The sequence below is a fragment of the Mytilus trossulus genome, chromosome 4 (genome assembly GCF_036588685.1).
Source record: "Mytilus trossulus isolate FHL-02 chromosome 4, PNRI_Mtr1.1.1.hap1, whole genome shotgun sequence".
In the NCBI taxonomy this organism is placed as follows: domain Eukaryota; kingdom Metazoa; phylum Mollusca; class Bivalvia; order Mytilida; family Mytilidae; genus Mytilus; species Mytilus trossulus.
Genome location: NC_086376.1, coordinates 61,752,371 through 61,774,668, shown reverse-complemented (window position 1 = coordinate 61,774,668; position 22,298 = coordinate 61,752,371). Strand labels below are relative to the sequence as shown.

The 22,298-nt window shown below is 30.6% G+C and overlaps 1 protein-coding gene across 1 annotated transcript; it reads left to right on the top strand.

Annotated features, from left to right (window-relative positions):
- The first annotated feature begins 600 nt into the window (after positions 1-600).
- Positions 601-20,625, top strand: LOC134714066 (gonadotropin-releasing hormone receptor-like). The gene is made up of 4 exons (XM_063575314.1): positions 601-1,251; positions 13,531-13,732; positions 16,810-17,098; positions 18,846-20,625. The coding sequence occupies exons 1-4, from the start codon at positions 745-747 to the stop codon at positions 19,105-19,107; spliced, it is 1,260 nt and encodes a 419-aa protein (XP_063431384.1). The 5' UTR covers positions 601-744; the 3' UTR covers positions 19,108-20,625.
- Positions 20,626-22,298: the final 1,673 nt, after the last annotated feature.

Sequence of the window (22,298 nt, the reverse complement as noted above, 5' to 3'; positions counted from 1 at the left end):
CACACAAATTGGACTCAAAGCTAATTTTGCAGCTGTTCCTTTAAAACTTTTGTTTTAATATAGGTTTTACAGAATTAATGTACATGCATTGATATATCATTGGATTAAATATTTGGATCGGAGTTTTATTGATGCGGGTAAAAAAAGAAAATCGCTTTCGACAAAGGATTCATCAATGGTTATTTTGGTTATCACTAAAAGCTGAAACACTCATGATTTGGATCAAGTAAACTATTGGAAGCTGATTTGATGTCAATGTGTAATCACTTTATGATGTAAAAAGATAATTACCTATCACATCTCTTTTAATCGTCTAGAAACTGTATTAGAATCACGTGATATAAGATATTTATCTGATGAGATTTTGTCATATATCTTCAATTAACTGGCGTAACATATCGTTTTCACGGTTAATGTTTAATGTCAATCAAGCAGCTGCTACATGATTTGACCAATAACGCTATACATAAGCCTTATACGGGAAATAAAACTAAGTAGCGAATCAATGCATGTCATAGTATAAGAATATAAATATGGTTTAACATACAGGATATTTCATTTGATCGGTCTCTATTGTTATCTCCAGTATATTGATAAAAATTAGTTAGTAATTATTATTTCTGAAAGTAAAAGTAGAATTCACCAAATTTAGCGCTCAAAGATTTAAACTAAATAACAAGAAAACTCGTTTCTCTTGGAATGTTATTCAATTGTTATACCTTTTAAAGACTATCATTCGGTGCTATGGATAAGAATTTTACATATAATTTGACGTTTTTTATTGATGAAAACGGTACTCGTACGAGATGGACACTTCAAAGTGAACAACCACCAAAATTCAATGAGGCTCTAATGACAAGAACTATTGTGTTTAGTCTAATGTTTTTAATGGCTTTGATAGGAAACACAGCCACAATAATCCAAATGTACAGAATACGGAAGAGAAGATCAACGATAAATATATTAATTGTTAATTTGGCAGTAGCTGATTTGTTAATTACATTTTTTATAATGGGAGTTGAAGCCGCATGGGCTTCGACAGTCCAGTGGTATGCCGGAAACGTCATGTGTAAACTTGTTAAATTTGGTACTGCTACAGGTTTACTTGCGTCAACCTATATTACTGTTGTGATCAGTTTGGACCGATGTTGCGTAATAATGGACCCTATCAGTCGTCACAAAGCTCCAAGACGAGTCAAAATCATGATTGTTATATCTTGGATACTCAGTGCCTTATTTAGTTTACCTCAGGTAAGTTACTTTTGTTACCCCGATTTTGTTTTTTTTTCCATGGATTTATGAGTTTTGAACAGCGGTATGCTACTGTTGCCTTTATTCATCACACGTGCTATTTAAATTTTGAGTATTACTACTAGTTTTTATTTTTCTGTAAAAAAACAGTAATGGTTAAAGTATTTTATAATTTAACGCATATCACAAGCTTATTAATAGTGATAACACAAACACAAAGAAATATTCTATTTTGAATATATTATTTTGATTCAAAGTAATTTGGGATTTGTAATTTAAACAGTTATAATGTGTCATGCCTTGCCAAATAATATATATTGAACGGTATATATCCACTTGTTTTGTTTTTGATCTGCAGGTTGCTTAAAATAGTCTTGCTGTATACTGTTGATATATGATAAAAGCACGTAATGAGAATAGAATAAAATAAACTATATTATGAACAACTAGAGATCAGCAGCTAGTATGTGCGTTTATAGAACATACTTAGGTTTATTTACTATACACTCTCTTATAAAATCATATAATCTGAGTAATCTCCGCTGACATAAAGACATGACATAGTTGTTATCAACTGAAAAAATGTGCCATTTACTTACAAGAACGATATAAAATGATAGAATTAAAGACATGTTTGAATGAAAGTAATTTGCTAATTTTCAGTGAAAAAAGACTGATATTGCCGCTATTTGTAATTAAGAATTAATCTGGACTCCACAATCTTAAAACAGTTAATTTGAAATGGAACAGTTAGTTTCTTAACGTTTTTAATTGCGCGTATTTCATTTATTCGTAAGAACTATTAGTCTTTTTTTCGGACGATTGAAATGTTAGAAAAGCATCGTAAGCAACATTGGAAGCTTAAACCAAATAATCAATGATAGAAATAACTTCGTACAGGAGCATAAGGAATTGTGAATTCCAATAAATTTGGAACTGTGAAATGAAACACATAGTTTTGTTAAGATGGAGCAGAAAACATTTGAAAATGTTTTTTTTTTATTAAAAATGTTTGGAAGGACACTGGAATTATCAACCTTATTGGTGATCAAATGTGTTCACCTCACAGTAATGACCATTTACTGACAATTGTATAAAACATATTTGCTTCACTGCCTAAATTTCAGATACTATATCTTCATAGCGGTCGATGCCTCAAAAATAGGGTACGCTTTTGGGGAAACTTAAGCAGGACCGATCCTATATAGATATAGGAAGATGTGGTGTGAGTGCCAATGAGACAACTCTCAATCCAAATTACAATTTATAAAAGTAAACCATTATAAGTCAGCCTTGAACACGGAGTTTTTGCTCACACCGAACGACAAGCTATAAAGGGCCCCACAATTACTAGTGTTAAACCATTCAAACGGGAAAACCAAAAGTGTAATCTATATAAAAAAAAACGAGAAACGAGAAAAACGTATACATTACATTAACAAACGACAACTACTGTACATCAACTTCCTGACTTAGGACAGGTGCAAACATTTGCAGCGGGCTTAAACGTTTTGATGGTACCAAACCTTCTTCCTTTTTTCTGAAAAATAGCATAAAATCACAACATAGAAAAACACACGATAAAATATCAATTGACAGGCTTAACTCAATCAAAAAAGGTAAATTAACACATGAATGTATTTTCCCGATTATTTGTTATTGATTTGCACATCCAGATGGACAGAAGTTGAAGAAGACCTCAAAACATAATAAATTTCGAAAAAAACAATCCAACAGAAATCATCATGGTATAAATGAAAAAACTGCAAAAAGAAGAACAAGAGTTTCAAAAACACAACATAATAGCTAATGTCTTGACAGGTAAATCCCTCCCATACCTTGCTATTTCGCGAAGCAAACAGAATTTATGCCACTAGCAATTGCAACTTTCGTAGTGCTTCTCATAGCAGGTAAACTTTGAAAGTACGCTTTCGGAACCTAGGTTAACTACGTGCGTGCATAATTTCAACTCCCCTAAAACACCATTAGCCATGATGATAACCATAATGCAAACACCAAACAACTCTTATCTAAATCATTAATTACTTATCCGATTAAACATGTATCTACCATGCAAAAATTTTCATGATATTCATTATTTCAATATATATTTTTTTAGATTGGATACATACACATTGATGTGGTGTCTCTAGTGTTCTCCTAAATGTAAACATTCGTGATATGAAAGTATGTGTTAATTTGACAGTGATTGCCCTTTAATTGCATTAAATGTTATCGATATTTGCGTCATTGCCCGAAGTTTGTATAATGTTAGGGTAATTTATATTTTTATACTAGTAATACGTTTATTTTAGTTTAGCTATAACCTATCTTGCTATTTAATTGAGTTTTGATTTTTATGGTGAAAAATGCATCCATCGTAACTTAATATATATTTGTTACATGTCTCGCTGCATTCTGATTCATGCGATTTTCGCAGATTTTTTTTTTCTCATTAAGAAAGGCAGTTTATACCGAGAAGACACATCAAAATCATTCAAAAAACCACACCACCATAGCAAACATCAAATCCTATAATTTAAGTTTAAGTCAAGCAGTGATATTTGAATTTTTAAACAATCGGAAATTCGTAATTACATTGAGATAGTTTCATTCAATTTTTTTGTAATGTTTTTGAATGAAAACTAGACAGTTTCTAAAAATGCTTGATACAGTATGCGAAATGATGTTTACTAATAAATGATATCACATTTGATTTCAAGCTCCTCTATGACATTTTTGTATTATTGAAGGCGATGAAAGGGACTTTTGCGTTACTTCAATTTATTTTGGCATCTGTGATTGATTTTGTGAAGTTTTATCATTCCTCGTTTTATAATATTTCACCATGTGCACATATTTTGATGCTGTAATGATGAATGTAAAATATCAGGGAATGTCATAAAGATTTCTCTTATTTTATTAATTTGTTCATATCATGGTTTCACTTTATTTCTCAACTGATTATACTTCAAATATTATGTATCCTTATAAATGCGTTAAAATGGATCATGTAAATCAAATTTTGAATTCAATGTCGACTTGGAATCCTATTTCATATCATAAAGATATTATATAACTATAAAGCATCTTTTTTAAGAATAGAATCCCTGTAAAATTGCTGTTTTATTGCCATAAACGGTACAAATTGTTGTGCACCAGATGCGTATTTTGACAATGACTTTTATATCTTGTTTTGTATAGTGATGAACTAATATTGAATGCATATATTTATTCGTTCCTGATAGCTTCACATAGAATACAGACACCTGTGTATTTCTTTAAATTGTGACTATCTCTCTAATGTTGTGTGTTTGGTGGTTTGTGTCATGAGGCTACTGTCTCCCTGAATTACACACGCTTCTCCTTGTTTTCACACTGATTTTAGATATTTTAAGGACAAATGCAATTTAAAACAATCTGGTGGTGTTTCTTTACATTATTCTGATGACTTTCTGCAGATAATATAGAAAATTGGAAACGTATTCATTAAAGTGTCACATGTTTTACTTGTGCAGCTGGGTTGATTAAAAAAAAAGGCATTATCGCTTCAGAATTTCTTTATCAACGACTTGAATTTAAAAAAAATCTTACATTGTGGTTATTAAACTTAAAAGCCAAAAGATAACTTCTCATGCATTATATTGCTTCCACAAGCTCTATAAAAATGCTTGGGGTGTGTTTTTGGTGCACACATATATTATTCAAGTCCAAGTTAAAATTTGATTAGTATTGCATATTGTAAAGCGCCATCTTTATGTCCAATGTATGGTCGTTAATGTATTCTAGGTACTTTAACTATAATGTATTGCTAAACAACGTTTTTGATATATTGTGACTGCCTATATATGGGGATTATGTTATTTACAATAAACATTCAAAATTGAAAGTTTCAGATCAATGCATAACATGACAAGTTTAATATATATAACTTTAGAAGATGTGGTATTAGTGACAATGAGACATCCCGCCAAACAAGGCGCCGTTTTAAAAAGTAAACCATTGTATCTGGAAACAATTACAAATTCAGACATTTATATCAATCATTAATTCTCACAATGTTCTAGGTATTCCAAAACATTTTCAAAATTTTTTCTGAGCACCTCTTTCTGCGTTTAATCAATAAAACGTTTTAATCTATCAACCAAATGTTCTCTACGAATAAATATAACATTTTGTTCTTAGAGATTGTCCATCTTAAGGTTTAACATGTTGCCTAAATTATCGTGTCAGTTATTACTTATTACATTATTAAGTGATGCATTTTAAATCACCGTTGTTCGACATATCTTGAAAACTGAGTTACAATGAACTGACATTTACTCATAATAATTCGAGAAATTGCATGTTTACTAATGAGGATCAAAGATTGATAAAGGTTTTCCATTTTCATGATATTTAAAAGAAAATTGCGTGTACAACTGAAAATTAATCGCCTTTTTTGCTAATGATCGATACACTATATTTGAAAATTAATGATGTCAGGAGGGTATCTAATCGCCCTTTTTATTAGAGCTGAGGTAATGAGCATTTTACAAAGGATTTCAAAAATAAAAATAGGTTCTTAGTAATTATTTATTTCCTAGCTGACTATGAGTTTACGAAAGCAATTTCAGAAATTTTCAATTTTATATTTAGCGAGATGCACCGCTATGCGAAACCTCAATATCATGTTTTGTTCGTGCGTTTATGATTAAGTCAAGTAGTCATATACAAAAAACCACACACGTAAATACGAAATGTTTTCGGTTGCTAAGTCTTGTTAATATGGAAAAAATAGAATGTTCGCAAATATCTTCTTATTGAGTTAATGCGTTCACCAACATTGTTGACCGACATAAGAACGGACAGAAAAAGAGATGGACGAAAGGCATGCCATACAAATATTGTTTTTTGGGATCGTTGCATCTGCGATGCGGGATTTTAATAATACGATACGAGTATGACTTAATAAGTAAATAAACTCATCATAGATACCCGGAACAAAATTTAATATTTACGCCAGACGCGCGTTTTGTCTACAAAAGACTCACTAGTGACGCTCGAATCAAAAAGGTTATATAAGTGCATAAGTTCAATATAATCATATAACTAACATTAATAGTTTTGTTGCTATTGTTTGTTATTATTGTGCAATTAAAAAAATAACGCTTTCTTATAGTACAAACATCATGACTAAACCCACATTCAGAAAGTACTATTGGCTTCAAAGGTTACATAAATATATATTAATCCTATTTCATTGTAATACCAGGTGTTATGATCAATTTCTGTTGTTTTCACAGAATATAACAACATCAAAACAGAAACTATAAACTTTTTCATCAGACATATAAATGGAGAACTATAATAATTTCTTGAGTACACTGAACGTAATTTCCTTAAATGACATTTCAAAACCAAACCATAAACAACGTAAAACTTCATCTTTAAATGTAAACTATTAATACCAAAGAGCACGATATGTTTAATTAGTTTTGATTCACGAAAACGGTATCGTTTTAAACTGCTGATCAAAAGTGGAATTTTACTGTTCGAGTTATCTTCCAAAAATTACTTCTGCTGGAAAATAATTGGTAAAAAAGTGTAAGATACAAATAAAAAGATATGCCAATTAATTACTCAGCCATCCACAATTACTATGGAAAAAAACATTAAGTAAATAAACTCAACTTTGCCTTTTTGTAAGATTGTTGTCTCTTTTGCACATTCCCATTTTATTTAATAATCGTTAATGCCAAAAGTGCGTACGGTCAACGGAAGATTCATTTTGACTCTCGAATAGAAAAATTGGAAAGCAAAGTAAAGAAAAAGTTGAAAAATATGGTTGACACAACATTCCTGAATGATTTACGAAAAAAATACGAACGAAATACACTGCACTGGATCATATGCTCCTGGCAATTAAAGAATTTAATAAACAAATATAATTTTTAGATCACTATAATAATCAATTGTGTTGTATGGTTTAATTGCGACTTCGACTTTCAATTTGTTTAATAGGTACAAAAAACAGACAGCTTGGACAACTTAAAAATGAACTGATATTGTTGTTTACAGTGATATTATTTCTTAGGTTTTGGGCGTATTAAAATAATCAGTATTAACCATAAGAAGATTTTAGTGAACTAAATCTGTAACTTAATTACCAATAATATCCCAAGAGTAATAATACTAATGCATATGACTTCTGTTTTAAAACGGCTACTGTTTATCTCTCCTGTCTCAAAACAGCTAGAGAAAATTTACAAAACAGTTATGAATATGAGAAATTCGTCACTAGGTTCCTTGCAATAGTTGAATTATAACCGTTGTGAGAGGAACGCCATCAAAAGATCACTGTAGGATAAAAAAAAAAACTTAATTTAAATAGTTTTTGGGTGGGAGGGGGATACAATTGCTGCAGTTTTTTTTAATCCAAAATCGAATTTACATATATCCCTATTGGTGAATAATTGTTTCCCAATTTAAGCTAAAGGGGGGAACAATACTATATATAAATAAACTACAGTAAGTAAAAATGATCAACAAGACAAGAGTTACTAACAAATAAAATTGTCGAAATCTGTCAACAACTTAAAAAAGTAATTTTTTCTTTCATTATTGTGTCTTCGTCGGAAAAGTTGATGGAAGCGTAAAGGGAAATATCTGCATGGAAGAACGCGAACAAAAGTTGCCATTTTACAATGAACTAACAATTTTGTGTACGTTGATCTTTTTACCGATTTCACGAAACTCGGTGAATGACGAACCTTTTTCACGGCTGCACGTTAAAAAAAATGGCAAAACACGTTGCATAAATAACCTTTTACCACCCTCGTTGATAGCAGAACTGATCTGCAGGATGGGAGTGACAAATAAGTAGAACATGGATATTGCCCTCACAATTTTTTTTACTCATTTGTTTAGTGGTAAATGTAGTAGAAAGACAGAAACTGTAAATGACAAACGTTCTTCAGTTAAAAATCTATCAACAGGTCAATGTTGTCGAAATCGTCAGGCGACACTTTGACTATCGCTTTTGTATATTTAGACCCACTTTTATATGATATCATCAAACGAAGACGAATTATATTTTGTTCTTTTTTATGCAGAACCATTGCAAAACAGTAAAATTAAGAAAGTACCAAACTCTGAGGAAAATTCAAGACAGAAAGTTTATAATCAAATGAAAAAATTAAATTTCATACACATCAAACGAATGAATAACAATTGACAAATTCCTGACTTGGTTTAGAAAATAGAGAGACACTGTCAAAACAATAATTATCATTAGGACAAATCTACAAAAGAGTCGAGGACAAATTAAATCTTCAATCGATTGTTTCTACAAGTTATATCTTTAAAGAATGATTTAAATCTATTTGTCGCGTTTTTGTTGAAGATTATACGAAAAAGTCGTAAAGCATTGTTACGTGCGCGATATGAGTTTCGTGGAACATTTTGTTTAGTCTTGACATTATTTTCTTTTCGCAATCAGGTGTCATCATCTCGAAATGAAAAGACAATTTCCCAAGTCAGACTAATTAGTGTTGTGTATGGTTTTAAGTGGTTGTAGATCACTTTAAATCCACCTCTCGTTAATCACATTGAAACAGTAATCATTTTCTTTAATAACATTACCAGCCACGTCTAAACTTTCGACCTAAATATTCTTCTTAGTATGATAAAACAAGGTAATACTATATATAATTTTGATAAGTGTGTATATAGGCTTCGTCTTGATTAGTCTTTAGTGTTCTATCTTGTGTCTTGTGTACTATTGTTTGTCTGTCTGTCTGTTTTTCTGTTTGTTATTTTTCTTTTTTTAGCCATGGCGTTGTAAAAGAGGGACGAAAGAAACCAAAGAGACAGTCAAACTCATAAATCTAAAACAGACTGACAACGCCATGGCTAAAAATGAAAAAAGACAAACAGAAAAACAATAGTACACATGACACAACATAGAAAACTAAAGAATAAACAACACGATCCCCACTAAAAACTAGGGGTGATCTCAGGTGCTCCGGAAGGGTAAGCAGATCATGCTGCACATGTGGCACCCGTAAGGTTATTTTCGCACTCTCTCTCTCTGTCTCTCTGTTCCTAAAATACAAAAAGCTGCAGATTGAATAAGAGTAAACACACAAGAAATTGAATAACAGAAACCTAACTAGAAACTATGTATAGACTTAAATTCTTTACTGTGGTACATAAGTATGCAGATCATTCTCAATAACACTGTCCCTTGTCAAAGGCGTCATTCAACTGAACTTGTATATGCATGAGTTATGCGTACATAACACGTAAACAAATATAGGACAGCGAAACCACGCAGCTCGGGAGTTAAAACACCTAAACATTGATTCGTAATAGTATTCCTAAACATAATAGAGTGTCGCATAACTTGTCTTGACATATTTGTCAGTTTGATATTGATTGTTAATAATAATAATAATGATCATTATGGTTTTATTAAAATGTAAAAAAATGCTTTTTAAATTCCTTAGATTTCTAATTAAACGTTGAGAACACATAGCATGATTCATAAGAATATCCTTCCAAAGTCCTCACTTTTCTTTCTGTGAAATATAAGTTTATAGACTTTTGTATAGAAAAAATGTGTTTAGAAATGTTTACTAAAGAGATTCTATCCGTTAAATTAACTTTAAATAAAGCTAATACTAACAATGAGCACTGCCCGGTCCTGACTCTTCATATCTATATCATTAACGGAAAGCTTAATACCAAAATTTATTATTTAAGAGATGATTGTTCCCTTCCTGCTATTAATTATCCTTTTTTTTTTTATCGTAACGTTCCTGTCACCATCTTATGGTGTTTATATACCTCTTTTTTTTTTGGTTCGCTCGTGTATGTAACAACGTATTAATTTATTTATTACACAATGTTTTACAATACCACATACTTGTCAAAACGTTTACTAAATTTATCATCGGTTCAAGGACATCATTCGTAAATATAAATCAACATGCAGGCATTTTCAACGTTCGGGTATTATGCAAAGCACAGAAATGTCAAAAGCTAAACAAAAATTTTAACACACTTATTAAGAAGGATATAAAAGTTATGATACTGTTGTCAAGGTTGTAAAAGAGGAATGAAAGATACCAGAGGGAGAATTAAACTCATAGATAGAAAATAAACTGACAACGCCATGGCTAAAGATAAAAAGACAAACAGACAAATAATATAACAGGAAAAACAACACAGAAAACTAAACACTAAGCGACACGGACCTCACCAAAAACGGGGGGGGGGGGCTCAAGTACCCCGGAGGGGTAAGCATATCCTAATCCACATGTGGCACCCGTCGTGTGGTTTATGCCATTACAAATCGGGTAAATAGTCTAATTAGGTAGGTCACATTCGTGAAAAGGGATGAGTATTGTAGTTACGACATAAGGAACATATCCGATATCATCTGTGAAACGTTTATTCCATTACGGTCAACCAACTCGTGATGGCGTCTGTAAAATTAACAAAGGGATGATTTCAACTACACTATTTAGAACTCTTGATGTAATAGCTTCCTTGTGAGTAGCAATCCTCTATCAAGGAAATCATGATAGAAAATACAAGCGTAGGCATATCGGCATGTCGGTTTGATGACTGTTTGAACCATTTTACATTAACATTAACCGATATCTCTGATCGGGTTTAATACCAAACAATAAATGAAAATAATGGTGGCTTCATAATGGAAATAGAAATATATAAATACAACATAAAGACTGTATCTTAGTTCATTATGTATAGTCTATATCTTTTTATGTTAAGATTAATACAAACCGTTATAAAGAAGGATTGAAGAAGATTTAATATTTTAATGCTTTGCTAATCAATTTGTTATTCAGTGCACTGATTGAAAAAATAAGAATTGAAAAAATATTGATACCGTACGATGAATTCAATTTCAACGCCATTACAACGATATCAGGTATTAAAGGAATATACCCAATCACATGGAAACAAATTTAGCTCGTGAAATTGTTTTTAATATATGAAAGGTAACAGCTTTTAATTTTCATGGGCGTATAATATGACGTTAAGAAAACCGTTTAGTTTATTCCCTTGAAAATAATATCACATGTCAAAATATTCTATGTACACGTCATCCGTTTTTGAAAATATATAAATAACTTGATAGACAGACTGGATTTAACAATAAAATGAGGTTGGATATACAGGTTTATTGCTTGTACCTCTTTGTTAATAAATATGAATAAAAAGATGTGCTATGAGTGCAAATGAGTCAACTCTCTATCCAAGTCACAATGTATAAAAAGTTGATTATAGTTAACAGTAGGCCTTAAACATTAAGCACTTGCTCACACAGAACAGAAAGCAGTAATGAACCTCAAACTGGTGAAGACTCATCTATATAAGAAAACAAACGGTATAACCTAAATAAAAAACGAGAAACAGGAAATATATATGATCTAAAGAGACTAACATCTACCATTGAACAAACGGTTCTTAGCTTTGTTACAGGCTCAAATCTTCATCAAAAACAGAGACAAAAGTGTAACATTATAACATAAAAAGATACACTATAAACAAATAAATAAGAAAAAACTATTTCATACTTGTAGCTGATGAAAATATTAGAAATAAAATTGGGGATACACGTTTTTGTTCTATTTATTATTTGTATTTTCCGTTTTCCTTGTCCAGAAACTTTTATTTGCGTGATTAAAGGTGAAGATCTTGAATGCATATAATATAAATTGCTTTGCATGTACCTTTAACCTTCTAATCATACTTAAAATATCTGAATACTTTATTCTTCTATAATTCAATGGTCACGATAATATCATCAACTTATATTAATTAAAAATAAATTGTCAATCTATTCAATGGCAGTCGGCACTTAAAGTTGAATACAATACAATTCATTCTGGGTTACTGGGGGCAAATGTCATGACGACCATTTCCTTTACAAATATAACCTTTATATTGGAGAATTTATTTATTTCCACATCGTGCACTACAAATCAGTTTTTGAATGACGAGTGCAAGATGATTAAACAACAGCAACTTCGGATTGGTAAATAAACAGGACAGTTCTACAATTACACACTATCAATCCAGTAAAAAAAATATATGACGAATATATCCCATATAAACAAATTATTTGGAGAAGAAAGAAATTAAGAAAATATTCAATGACTGTAAAAATTGCAGACAAACAACAAAACTTAAAATGATTACAACCTCTAGGAAACAAAATAAAAAACACCTTATTGAATAAAACGTTTTACAGGGCTATAAATAACTGTCAGATATGTAGAAATACATATCAACTATATCCTTTTAAAACGTGAATGCAAGAACTCGTTATTTTACAAAAATCCTACGCAAACAGTGTTTATGTAACAATGTTTTAGATTTTAACGAGAGAAATTTATGTATTACTGAAAATTATTACACCAGGGTTTTCGATATCACAAACTTATCAAAACATTTACTAAATTGTATCATCGGTTTAAGGACATCATTCGTAAATGTAGCTCAATATGCAGACTTCTTATACGTTCAGGTATTTCACATTCAATTTTTTATGGAAATATTCTTAATGAAGCACAAAGATGTCAGTGTTCAGTAATCAGTTTAATTGAAGTCTGAAGCTAGCATGTCAGTTAACTGCTAGAAGTCTGTTCTTATTTATGTGTTATTGTCTTTTTGTTTATTTTCTTTTGTTACATCTTCTGACATCAAACTCGGACTTTTCTTGAACTGAATTTGTGCGTATTGTTATGCGTTTACTTAACTACACTGGCTAGAGGTATAGGGGGAGGGTTGAGATTTCATAAACATGTTTAACCTCTCCGCATGTCTGCGCCTGTCCCAAGTCAGGAGCTTCTGGCCTTTGTTAGTCTTGTATTATTTTAAATTTAGTTTCTTGTGTACAATTTGAAGTTTAGTATGGCGTGCATTATAACACAACTAGTATATATATTTGTTTAGGGGCTAACTGAAGGACACCTCCGGGTGCTGGAGTTTCTCGCTGCATTGAAGACCTGTTGGTGACCTTCTGCTGTTTTCTGTTCTATGTATGGTCGGTTTGTTGTCTCTTTGACACATTCCTAATTTCCATTCTCAATTTTATTTATATCTGACTAAAACTGCATTAAATCTTTAGAGAGAAAAACGGTTGCTTAAAAAAATTTATAACATGTTATTATAGCTAGGTAATGCATATATAATTGAATATTATAAAAATGTGTAACATATTATTGTATACAACTTTTGATTGACAAACCAATTATATTTCAGGTTTTCATTTTTAGTGTACTAAGAGGGCCATTTGAGGAAGATTTTTATCAATGTATAGACAAAACCTACCCGATGAAGCAATATCAGAAAATGTACAACTTATTTTCATTGATAACCCAGTTTATGGTACCTTTAGGAATAATGGTTGTGTCGTATGGTCTTATATTTTATACAATATCTAAATCATCTAAAGATTTCAGAGGTAAGTTCAATGAATAAAATTGCCTTAACGTTAAAACTGAATTTTATTGCAAATTAACGTTTATTGTGTAGTCAACCAACTTACCGTTAATGTGTAGTTGATTTTGTTTACCAACAATGGTATTAATCTGTCATTACGTTATTATAATGATTTTTTTAATGCTCACATTTAGGGCAATTAGAATATGCAATGCCCTTGCCCTTTATATTAACGGGCGTAGCTGAGTATACAATATACATGCATCTTGGATATTCAAATGAACCTTCTATATATGTGCAGTTTGCCTGTTTGGAATGCAATTAACTGTACTCCGGTCAAACTATTAAAAAATAATGCTCGCTACAACGTGCTTTTATGTAAAACAGAAAAGGCAATTTTTTTCGCAAGCCTTGTTGAGTTCGTCTTAACCGTTTACAAACATTGTATTACAATTTTCACGTGTGGTGAACTTATATTCAAATGAAACACAAACAATCGTTTTTCTACGTGAAGCGTCAAATAAATATAAATAGAAATTTAAAAAACCGACGTCTCACAAGTTTTTACAAAATTAACTGACATCTTTTTTTATGTTAAATCAGACTTATTATCACAATTCCTATTATTCAAATGGTGTTGTCGATATAGACATATTATCACCTTTTGTTTTTTAGCATTATCTATTTTTAGTCCAGTCATATTAAGGTTAAACCTCAAACTTATTGATACATAAAATGTTTAAGTTATAAAAAGTAAAATCACAAAAATACTGAACTCAGAGGAAAATCATTTAGGAAAGTCCATAATCACATGGCAAAATCAAATAACAAAACGAATCAAAAACGAATGGACAAGAACTGTCATATTCCTGACTTGGTACAGGCATTTTCAAATGTAGAAAATAGTGGAATAAACCTGGTTCTATATCGCTAACCCTTTCACTTTAATAACAGTCTCATCTAATCTAAAGCATTAGCCCAAAGTATACACAGGAAAAAGTCCCAAGACATTTTAATTTGATGAAACTCAAAATCATCAATTTGAATTTTCTATCGAAATCAACATTGGAAAGAGAAGTTATAAGTTCGTATTTGAGTATATTATATCATCTTCTGTTATGAAATGTACAAAACCAAAGTGTTTTGGGTATTTTTAATATTTTTAGCACATTTTTTTATTAAAAAAATTGCAAATTTGTGGCTTTGTGACCATTTTGAAAAAGTAATGTGAAAATTTGGTACTGTTTATATCAGTTAACTATATTTTGTTCAGCATCGACCTTGTTTAAAGAAACTGCAAACCACAAAAATGAGAATATATGCTTAATTATTTTTTTTATTAAATGTGAGATTCTGTACCTTGACATGTTGAAAAATTCAATAATAGGTAAACTAATGAATTACAATATCCAGGTTGAAGCTTAATAAAAGATATTAAAACACCTTTAGAGTTGTTTGTTATACTTTAAAGAAGGCTAAAATATCAAGAATCAATACATTATGCTGAATAAAAGCGAAAAAGTAATAAGTTTGTATCAATTTTTATTGATATTTCTGCCTTTTGTGCAGGATTATCTCCCATTTCAATGCAAATCTCCATAGGAATTTTAAAATCGCTACTTTTTAGTCTTTCGCAAGTTATATTCTGTTGGACTTTGTCTGTGTATATTTGGGGTAAAATCATAAAGATAAAAACTTAAAAGTCTTCTGTAGCAATTACTTTGAGATTATGATCATTTCTGCTAGATTGATTTAACTATTGCCGTTAAAAAGAATACAATTATATGAGAGGTGAAAAATGTTAACAAGTTTAATAAAAAAAACAGAGAACAATTTACTTATAAAAGTATAAACAATGAAGAAAAACAAAGATAACAATAAGAGTCAGTACACATCGGAAAAAAAGACATGAAGCAAATTTTAAAACGTGGGTGAACTTGGTGGCAGTCTTTTTAGTCCTTTTAAGTAAGGTATCAACAGATCTGTGTGAATCTAGCTCGATGATACACAGAATTCCATTACACTTTATGCAATTGCATTACTCTCAATTCCCTTTAACTACTTACAAATTACTACATTCAATTTTACACATAGAACAGTTAAATATCCGACTTATTGTGTGAAGACAAATATCCAAATCTCAAATATTGAACAAAAAAAGGACGGTTAAAAACGATTCAAGATCAGCAATCATTTCATCATTAATCTATGAACGATACACTAGTCCCGTATACAGCATACACTTATTTTATTTTTCACCGTAAAAAGTAAAATTACACGTTGTATTTGGAAGTTTACACTTGTCGAAGAATCAAGTCTTTGAAAATATGAACTTATGTTTCAAAACATCTGTGTAACTGATTATTTTGCACTGGGGAAAATGCCAATAAAGAAGTTTTCCTTTTTTATAGTATCTACTTTGTTTTGTTTATTTTTCCAAAGAAAAATCAAATCAAATGTTCTCTAAAAGGAGTAATGACAATTGTTTGGACATGATATCTTACATGTAAGAAAGGCTTACTTTTCAGAAACAATAGTACTTGTTTTGCAAGAACACGTGAAAACATCAGCATACATGTAGCATCCAGACTTATCATTTGGCACAACTATCGTGCATTTCGTCTATTAAAAAATTAGCGATGACTCAATGTCAATAATAAATCAAATAAGAAATGATTGCAGCAGAAGTTGAACAAAATATGACTGAGGCAAAATATTCCTGAGGGTGATAATTCCAGCTGTTTAAATAATGTGATTATGTCAAATTAATGAATTAACACATCGGATCTATTACCGTCAAACTATCATCAGTTAACTCACAACACTGTAATGGTGTTATGAATTTATCATCGATAAAATGCTTGTTCATATTCTGAATGTCGCTAAACTAAGCCTGCGTAAATTACGTACTACATATTTAATACCATTCTGAAATGAATATATGAACACTATTGTAATCAAAATAAAAGGATATTATTACAAATTATTATTGGAAAACATATATCAAACATACTTGTCTGAAAAAGGTTAATACACATATACATACTAGAAATCAGAAAAAAGTATGACAAATAGATAATCATATATTTTTATTTGCAGAGCCAGAAAATGTTTCTTCGTCATCAGATATTGCTAGAGGACATGTTAGAAATGTGTTTATGCGGAAGGCTAAGCGAAAAGCATTGAGAATGTCAATTTTTATTGTTGGAACATTAATCATATGCTGGTTCCCTTACTATGTCATATTTACCAAAAAAGTCTTCAGTGATTCAGAGGAAACATATGATAACACATTATTAACAGTTTTAACAACGATTGGTCAGTCTAATTCAGTATTGAACCCTATCATATATGGAGCTTTCCATATGTGCAAGTTGCATAAACCAAGGTAAGTCGAAAAAGCCATTTTTCAAAACCCAGTAATAAATATGACTGTAGTGGTTACATCTTCTTGTTGATGCGATCTACATATATCAAATGTATTAAGATAAGACCTATTGCAGTCCACCTTGATTTAAAAGAAATCAGTGAATGTTATTTCGCTTTTATGGTGTAATTTGTACTTCACAAATAAATATATATGTCAGACCCGCGTTTCGTCTACATAAGACTTATAAAAGACGCTCTGATCAAAATAGTTAAAAAGCCAAACCAGTATAAAGTTGAGGAGCATAACAGATTAGAAAATGGTTAATCGAATAGGGTAACAAAAAATCAATACTTATTTTGGGTTGTTTGTGTATTTTGGTTGTCCTGATGTCAATGTCTACAAAAGGTGGAACTCATGTGTAACATATTACTCAAAAAGAGAAAACAACACATGGATTACTATTTGGGAAAGACTCTTTCAAATGTCTACAAGTTAAATAACCATATGAAAACAAAGATAGTCGAAATCAACCGTTTTGTGATAATGTTGAGGTGAAATGCATTTTAAAATATAAAACACGCTAGACTGTTTATATATGTCAAGGTAATCGGGCCATTTTGGACAATCTCTAGATCTCATTTTATATGTTGATGACCAACAATAATAATGACCTTATACTTGGCAAATCGGTTATCATCTTTAATATTGAGATTTGTGTTGACCAATTGGTTGAGGTAGACACATTTCAAACAAACGCGCGAACAGATTTCTGCCTAACATGCGTATGGAATGTCTATAGTTGCTTTTTGAGCAGTTTTTTAATGATATGTTTTCATAGATAATCTGTCAGCCAAAACGCTAGCCTCAAATTTCGTCGTTTCTAATTATACATGTCTGTTGTGCACTTAATTTTTCGTCACAAGATTATTATCGTTGTTGACGTGAATATCAATTATGTGGTCATTTTTATGAGTTTCCTGTTTACATAACTTTAAATTTTTCGAAAAACTATGGATTTTCCTGTCCCAAGAATAGATAACCTTAGCTGTATTTGGCACAATTTTTGGAATTTGTGATCCTCAATGCTCTTCAACTTTCTACTTGTTTGGCTTTATATCTATTTTGATATGAGCGTCACTGATGAGTCTTAAGTAGACTATGGCGTACTAAATTAAAATCCTGGTACTTTTGATAACTATAAGCAATTACTAAGAAAATAATCTATTAACCTTACTCTCACAATGAATAAAGACATTTATAATTGATGAGGTTTTAATACCGAGCCTTGACTGAAAACTAGACAATATCACTCTGTTGATGGTTATATTCTACAACAGCCTTAGACAATATAATAAAATATCATTATTGAAATCTTCTTAAGACAACATGAGCTTGACTATTATGTCCACTGAAACCTCAACCACAGAACCAGTCACTATGTCAGGCTATGCTTAACTTAAGTACTTAGAAAGAATTCAATGAATTACAAAATACAAGATTTAACATATCACTGTAAAATATCTTCATGAACATTGCAAAGCATAAAGACAATTATCAGACTTGTTTTTGATTAATATCAAACCAAACGTGTAGTATAGAACAGTGATATAAGTTTCAGTGTATATTCTTTTTAAATATTTAAATGACAAGGAGAAAGCCATACCCTATAAACTAATTGATAAATTGGTTTACAAATAGTTGAAAAAAATGTTATACCGCAAAGATGTACGTAATAATATTAATTATGTATGTCATATATTTACAGATTTATGAAAAGAAACACATCACCAGGTACATGCGATAAAATGCCTTTTATTCGTCGCAACCCAAAAACAGACGACGAACCAGCAAACGGTACAAATATGACATTGCTAGGCATGAGGCGGAATACTGTTATAATGTGTAAATGTAATCAAACACCAGTTGTGTTACAAGAATCAACAGTTCCATGTATCATTATTATGTGTAAATGTGAGGAAGGAGTAAAACCAATATCAGAGGAGGTGACATCGTCTGGTGACACGTGATAAACCACAACAACATGTTACATATATGTCATGAAGGTGTCAATACGATGCCGGAGATATCGAAGTGAAAGTTATTTTCATATATTATTGAAATTATCTTATCAGGATTTGAAGGTCAAACCCGTCTTGTCTATTACTTTGTTTATTTTCGGACATTGGTATTACCATGATATATTTGAAGTCGACATTTTATCGTTCCAGAAAAAGATTTAATTAAATATGTCAAACATATAATTGGGTTCGTCAGACTCATGCTTTGTCTACATTGTAAAACTGATCGGTAAAGTCGTAAAAAGGAATTCGTTTCTTTCTAGCAGCAAAAAAACGTTAATGGCGAAATTAATTCAAATATTAACGATATTAAAGACCTATTTGTGGCATCAACGTGTAGTTAATACTGTCAGAATACAACACATAGAAGATGATCTTTTCTTTGCATCTTACTGGGGTAAACCTGTTCATATTTTGTTTGATACGTCTTTATCTGTATTCGATTGAAATGTCATGAGGTATATTTTACAAACAAAGAAATCTTATGTTCTATTCAAACTGTTAGGAGGGGGTTTAATATAGGATATACAAAATCTTAATCAACAGATTACAGTTTTTAATTTTCAAATCGATGTATTAAGAAAAAACGACATGTCATTTGTAGTATGCTTTACCTATGTATTTTTGCAATTACTTGCATAGAGCTACTATTATATATATGGGTAAAGTATAAGGTGTTTAGTAGATACGAAATAAATATAAAAAGACATGAAAGGAACTTGATTTGACAACCATAGAAAAATAAAAACTCATGGAAATTTAAACATATAGGTTGTTGTCATGACTGCAAACTATAGTTTATGGCGTTCATTGTCACTGAACTAGTCTATATATATATATATTTGTTGAGAGGTCAGCTGAAGGACGCATCCGGGTGAGAAAATTTCTCTATGCATTGAAGACCTGTTGGTGACCTTCTGATGTTGTCTGTTCTATTGTCGAGTGGTTGTCTCTTTGACACATTCCCCATTTCCATTCTCAATTTTATATACATTTGTTTTACATTGATTATCTTCAAAGATATTTGTGTACCTTAAGATTTAACTTTGTTTATATGGTTTGTTTGTTGTCTCGATGATTCAAATTCAACATCCTTTTTGGTTTACTATGATATAGAAAGAAATAGACACCCCCCTTTCAGAAAAAATGTAATAAGCTGGTACAAATAGTTTTTTATTTGAATTTTTAACCATCGTTCTGATTATTCCAGGACTTTCTGAAATATATTGTATCTCTCTATCGTATCAAAATTATAAATACTCAAATCAATCAATATTAATATTGCTGTATTCTATTAATCTGACAGCTGATTGAATGAAAATTATTCGCAGAAGTTTATTTTTTTGGTTTAATGTATATGTTTAACTGTCTTTCAATTTGTGTCTGCTTAATTGATGAAATAATAGCTGGAACAAGGGGGATAATAATCTGTTAAATAGAATGTTGATTTGTTTTATTGGTGTTTCAAATTGCTCACTTAGAGGATGCGAAAAATATGTATAATACATCATTTTTATTATATATATGCATTTTTAAACTGTTGTTTATGTTTTAAATAAACACGAGAACATATGTTGGATTTTTATTGATAACACAGTGAATTTCAGAAATCAGCAAGATAAAAGACACTGTTACACACATGATAAACAGAGGGAATTTACCTGATTATATCTGACAAAGAGATATCAAATTACTTATTTTGCTACGAAGAATATATGTATCCGTGTAAGGCATAACAAAGGATTTGATACATAATTATGTTATGTGATTATGGAAATGATTTCATTAAACAAGGTTACCAGCATTCCCATTATTTTATTTCTGTCTAGTTTTATTGAATTTCTAAAACCCTATTTAACTTGACAACACTATTTAAAAAGAATCAAAATGAAAAAAAATTAAAGACAAATTCACATATTATACTATTACACATTTACTTAAATTTTACTAATTTAATAGCAACGTATATCGTAGTAGGTTGATAGAATACTGTGTGAATAATTTATCATACCTACTATCGTAATACGATGAATTAAGATAAATGACCTTTGAAAGAATTCGATAAAAAGAACATACTTTCATTTGTCTATACAAAAAGGAAATACCAACAATACGAATTTGTTAGCTTTTAATGTTATCGTATAACATAATTTTCTTGTTTTGTTGTCTGGGTGAAACGTTCAGATGTTTCCGTATAAAATAATAATATTCACACCATTTCTTCTATTAGAATTGAACACCTCCATTGCCCAAACTTGAAATATGTACTGTTTCTACATGTTCGCCTTTAACAAATGGTATTTCTATAATAAAGATAAAGATAGTTATATATGAATGCATGATATACTACAAAGGCATTACAATCAAATAGTTGAAAAAGACGGACAATACAATTTCTTCAAGAAGTAAAAACAAATGTAACAAACCGTCTAATACAGCAATAACCAGATAATTGAGGAACAAAAACATTTCAACCTCTCAAGATGAACAAAATGTTCCTATTTCTCCAAAAAACTCATTAATGCCTGTTAAATAGTGACACCTATCAAATAACTTCTTGTAATACATGTTTAAGTTGAAGAGCTTTTGATGACCAGTTGTTGTTGTCTGCTCTTCGGTCTGGTTGTTGTCTCTTTACTTTGACATATTCCCCATTTCCATTCTCAATTTCGTTAGTCATAAAACGTATTCATTTGAAAGTCCTAATACAATAGAGGGTAATTAACTGCTTGTAATACTCATAGACAATACGTAAAGTTAAATTGTATTACCCATATGAATGTCTTAATGCTGCATTTTGAAATGACAACAAAGTGTTTCCAGGTCATCGGAACAGATTATACTTTACTAAAAACATCGAAAAAACCTGACTGCGCCATAACAATATGAATACACTAGTATTTGAATAATACAGGATATCAATTATTGATCATATTTCTATTATCAGACGCGGTAATAATCAACACAATAAAAACACAAAAAATATTTTACTCGCGGGCAATTTACCATATATGAATTCTTAAAAGTTTTGAAGAACCTCTGGATATTTTTAATTCTCAGTCTGTTTTACGAAATTAGTTTTAACATACTTTTGTTTTTTAAACCTTGTATACCACCATTTCTATGTGAGATTTTTTTTT

Coding starts and splice junctions, on each gene's coding strand:
- LOC134714066 (XM_063575314.1), top strand. CDS start 745: ATGGATAAGAATTTTACATATAATTTGACGTTTTTTATTGATGAAAAC. Junction 1,252..13,530: donor CCTTATTTAGTTTACCTCAG/GTAAGTTACTTT, acceptor ATTATATTTCAG/GTTTTCATTTTTAGTGTACT. Junction 17,099..18,845: donor TGCAAGTTGCATAAACCAAG/GTAAGTCGAAAA, acceptor ATATATTTACAG/ATTTATGAAAAGAAACACAT.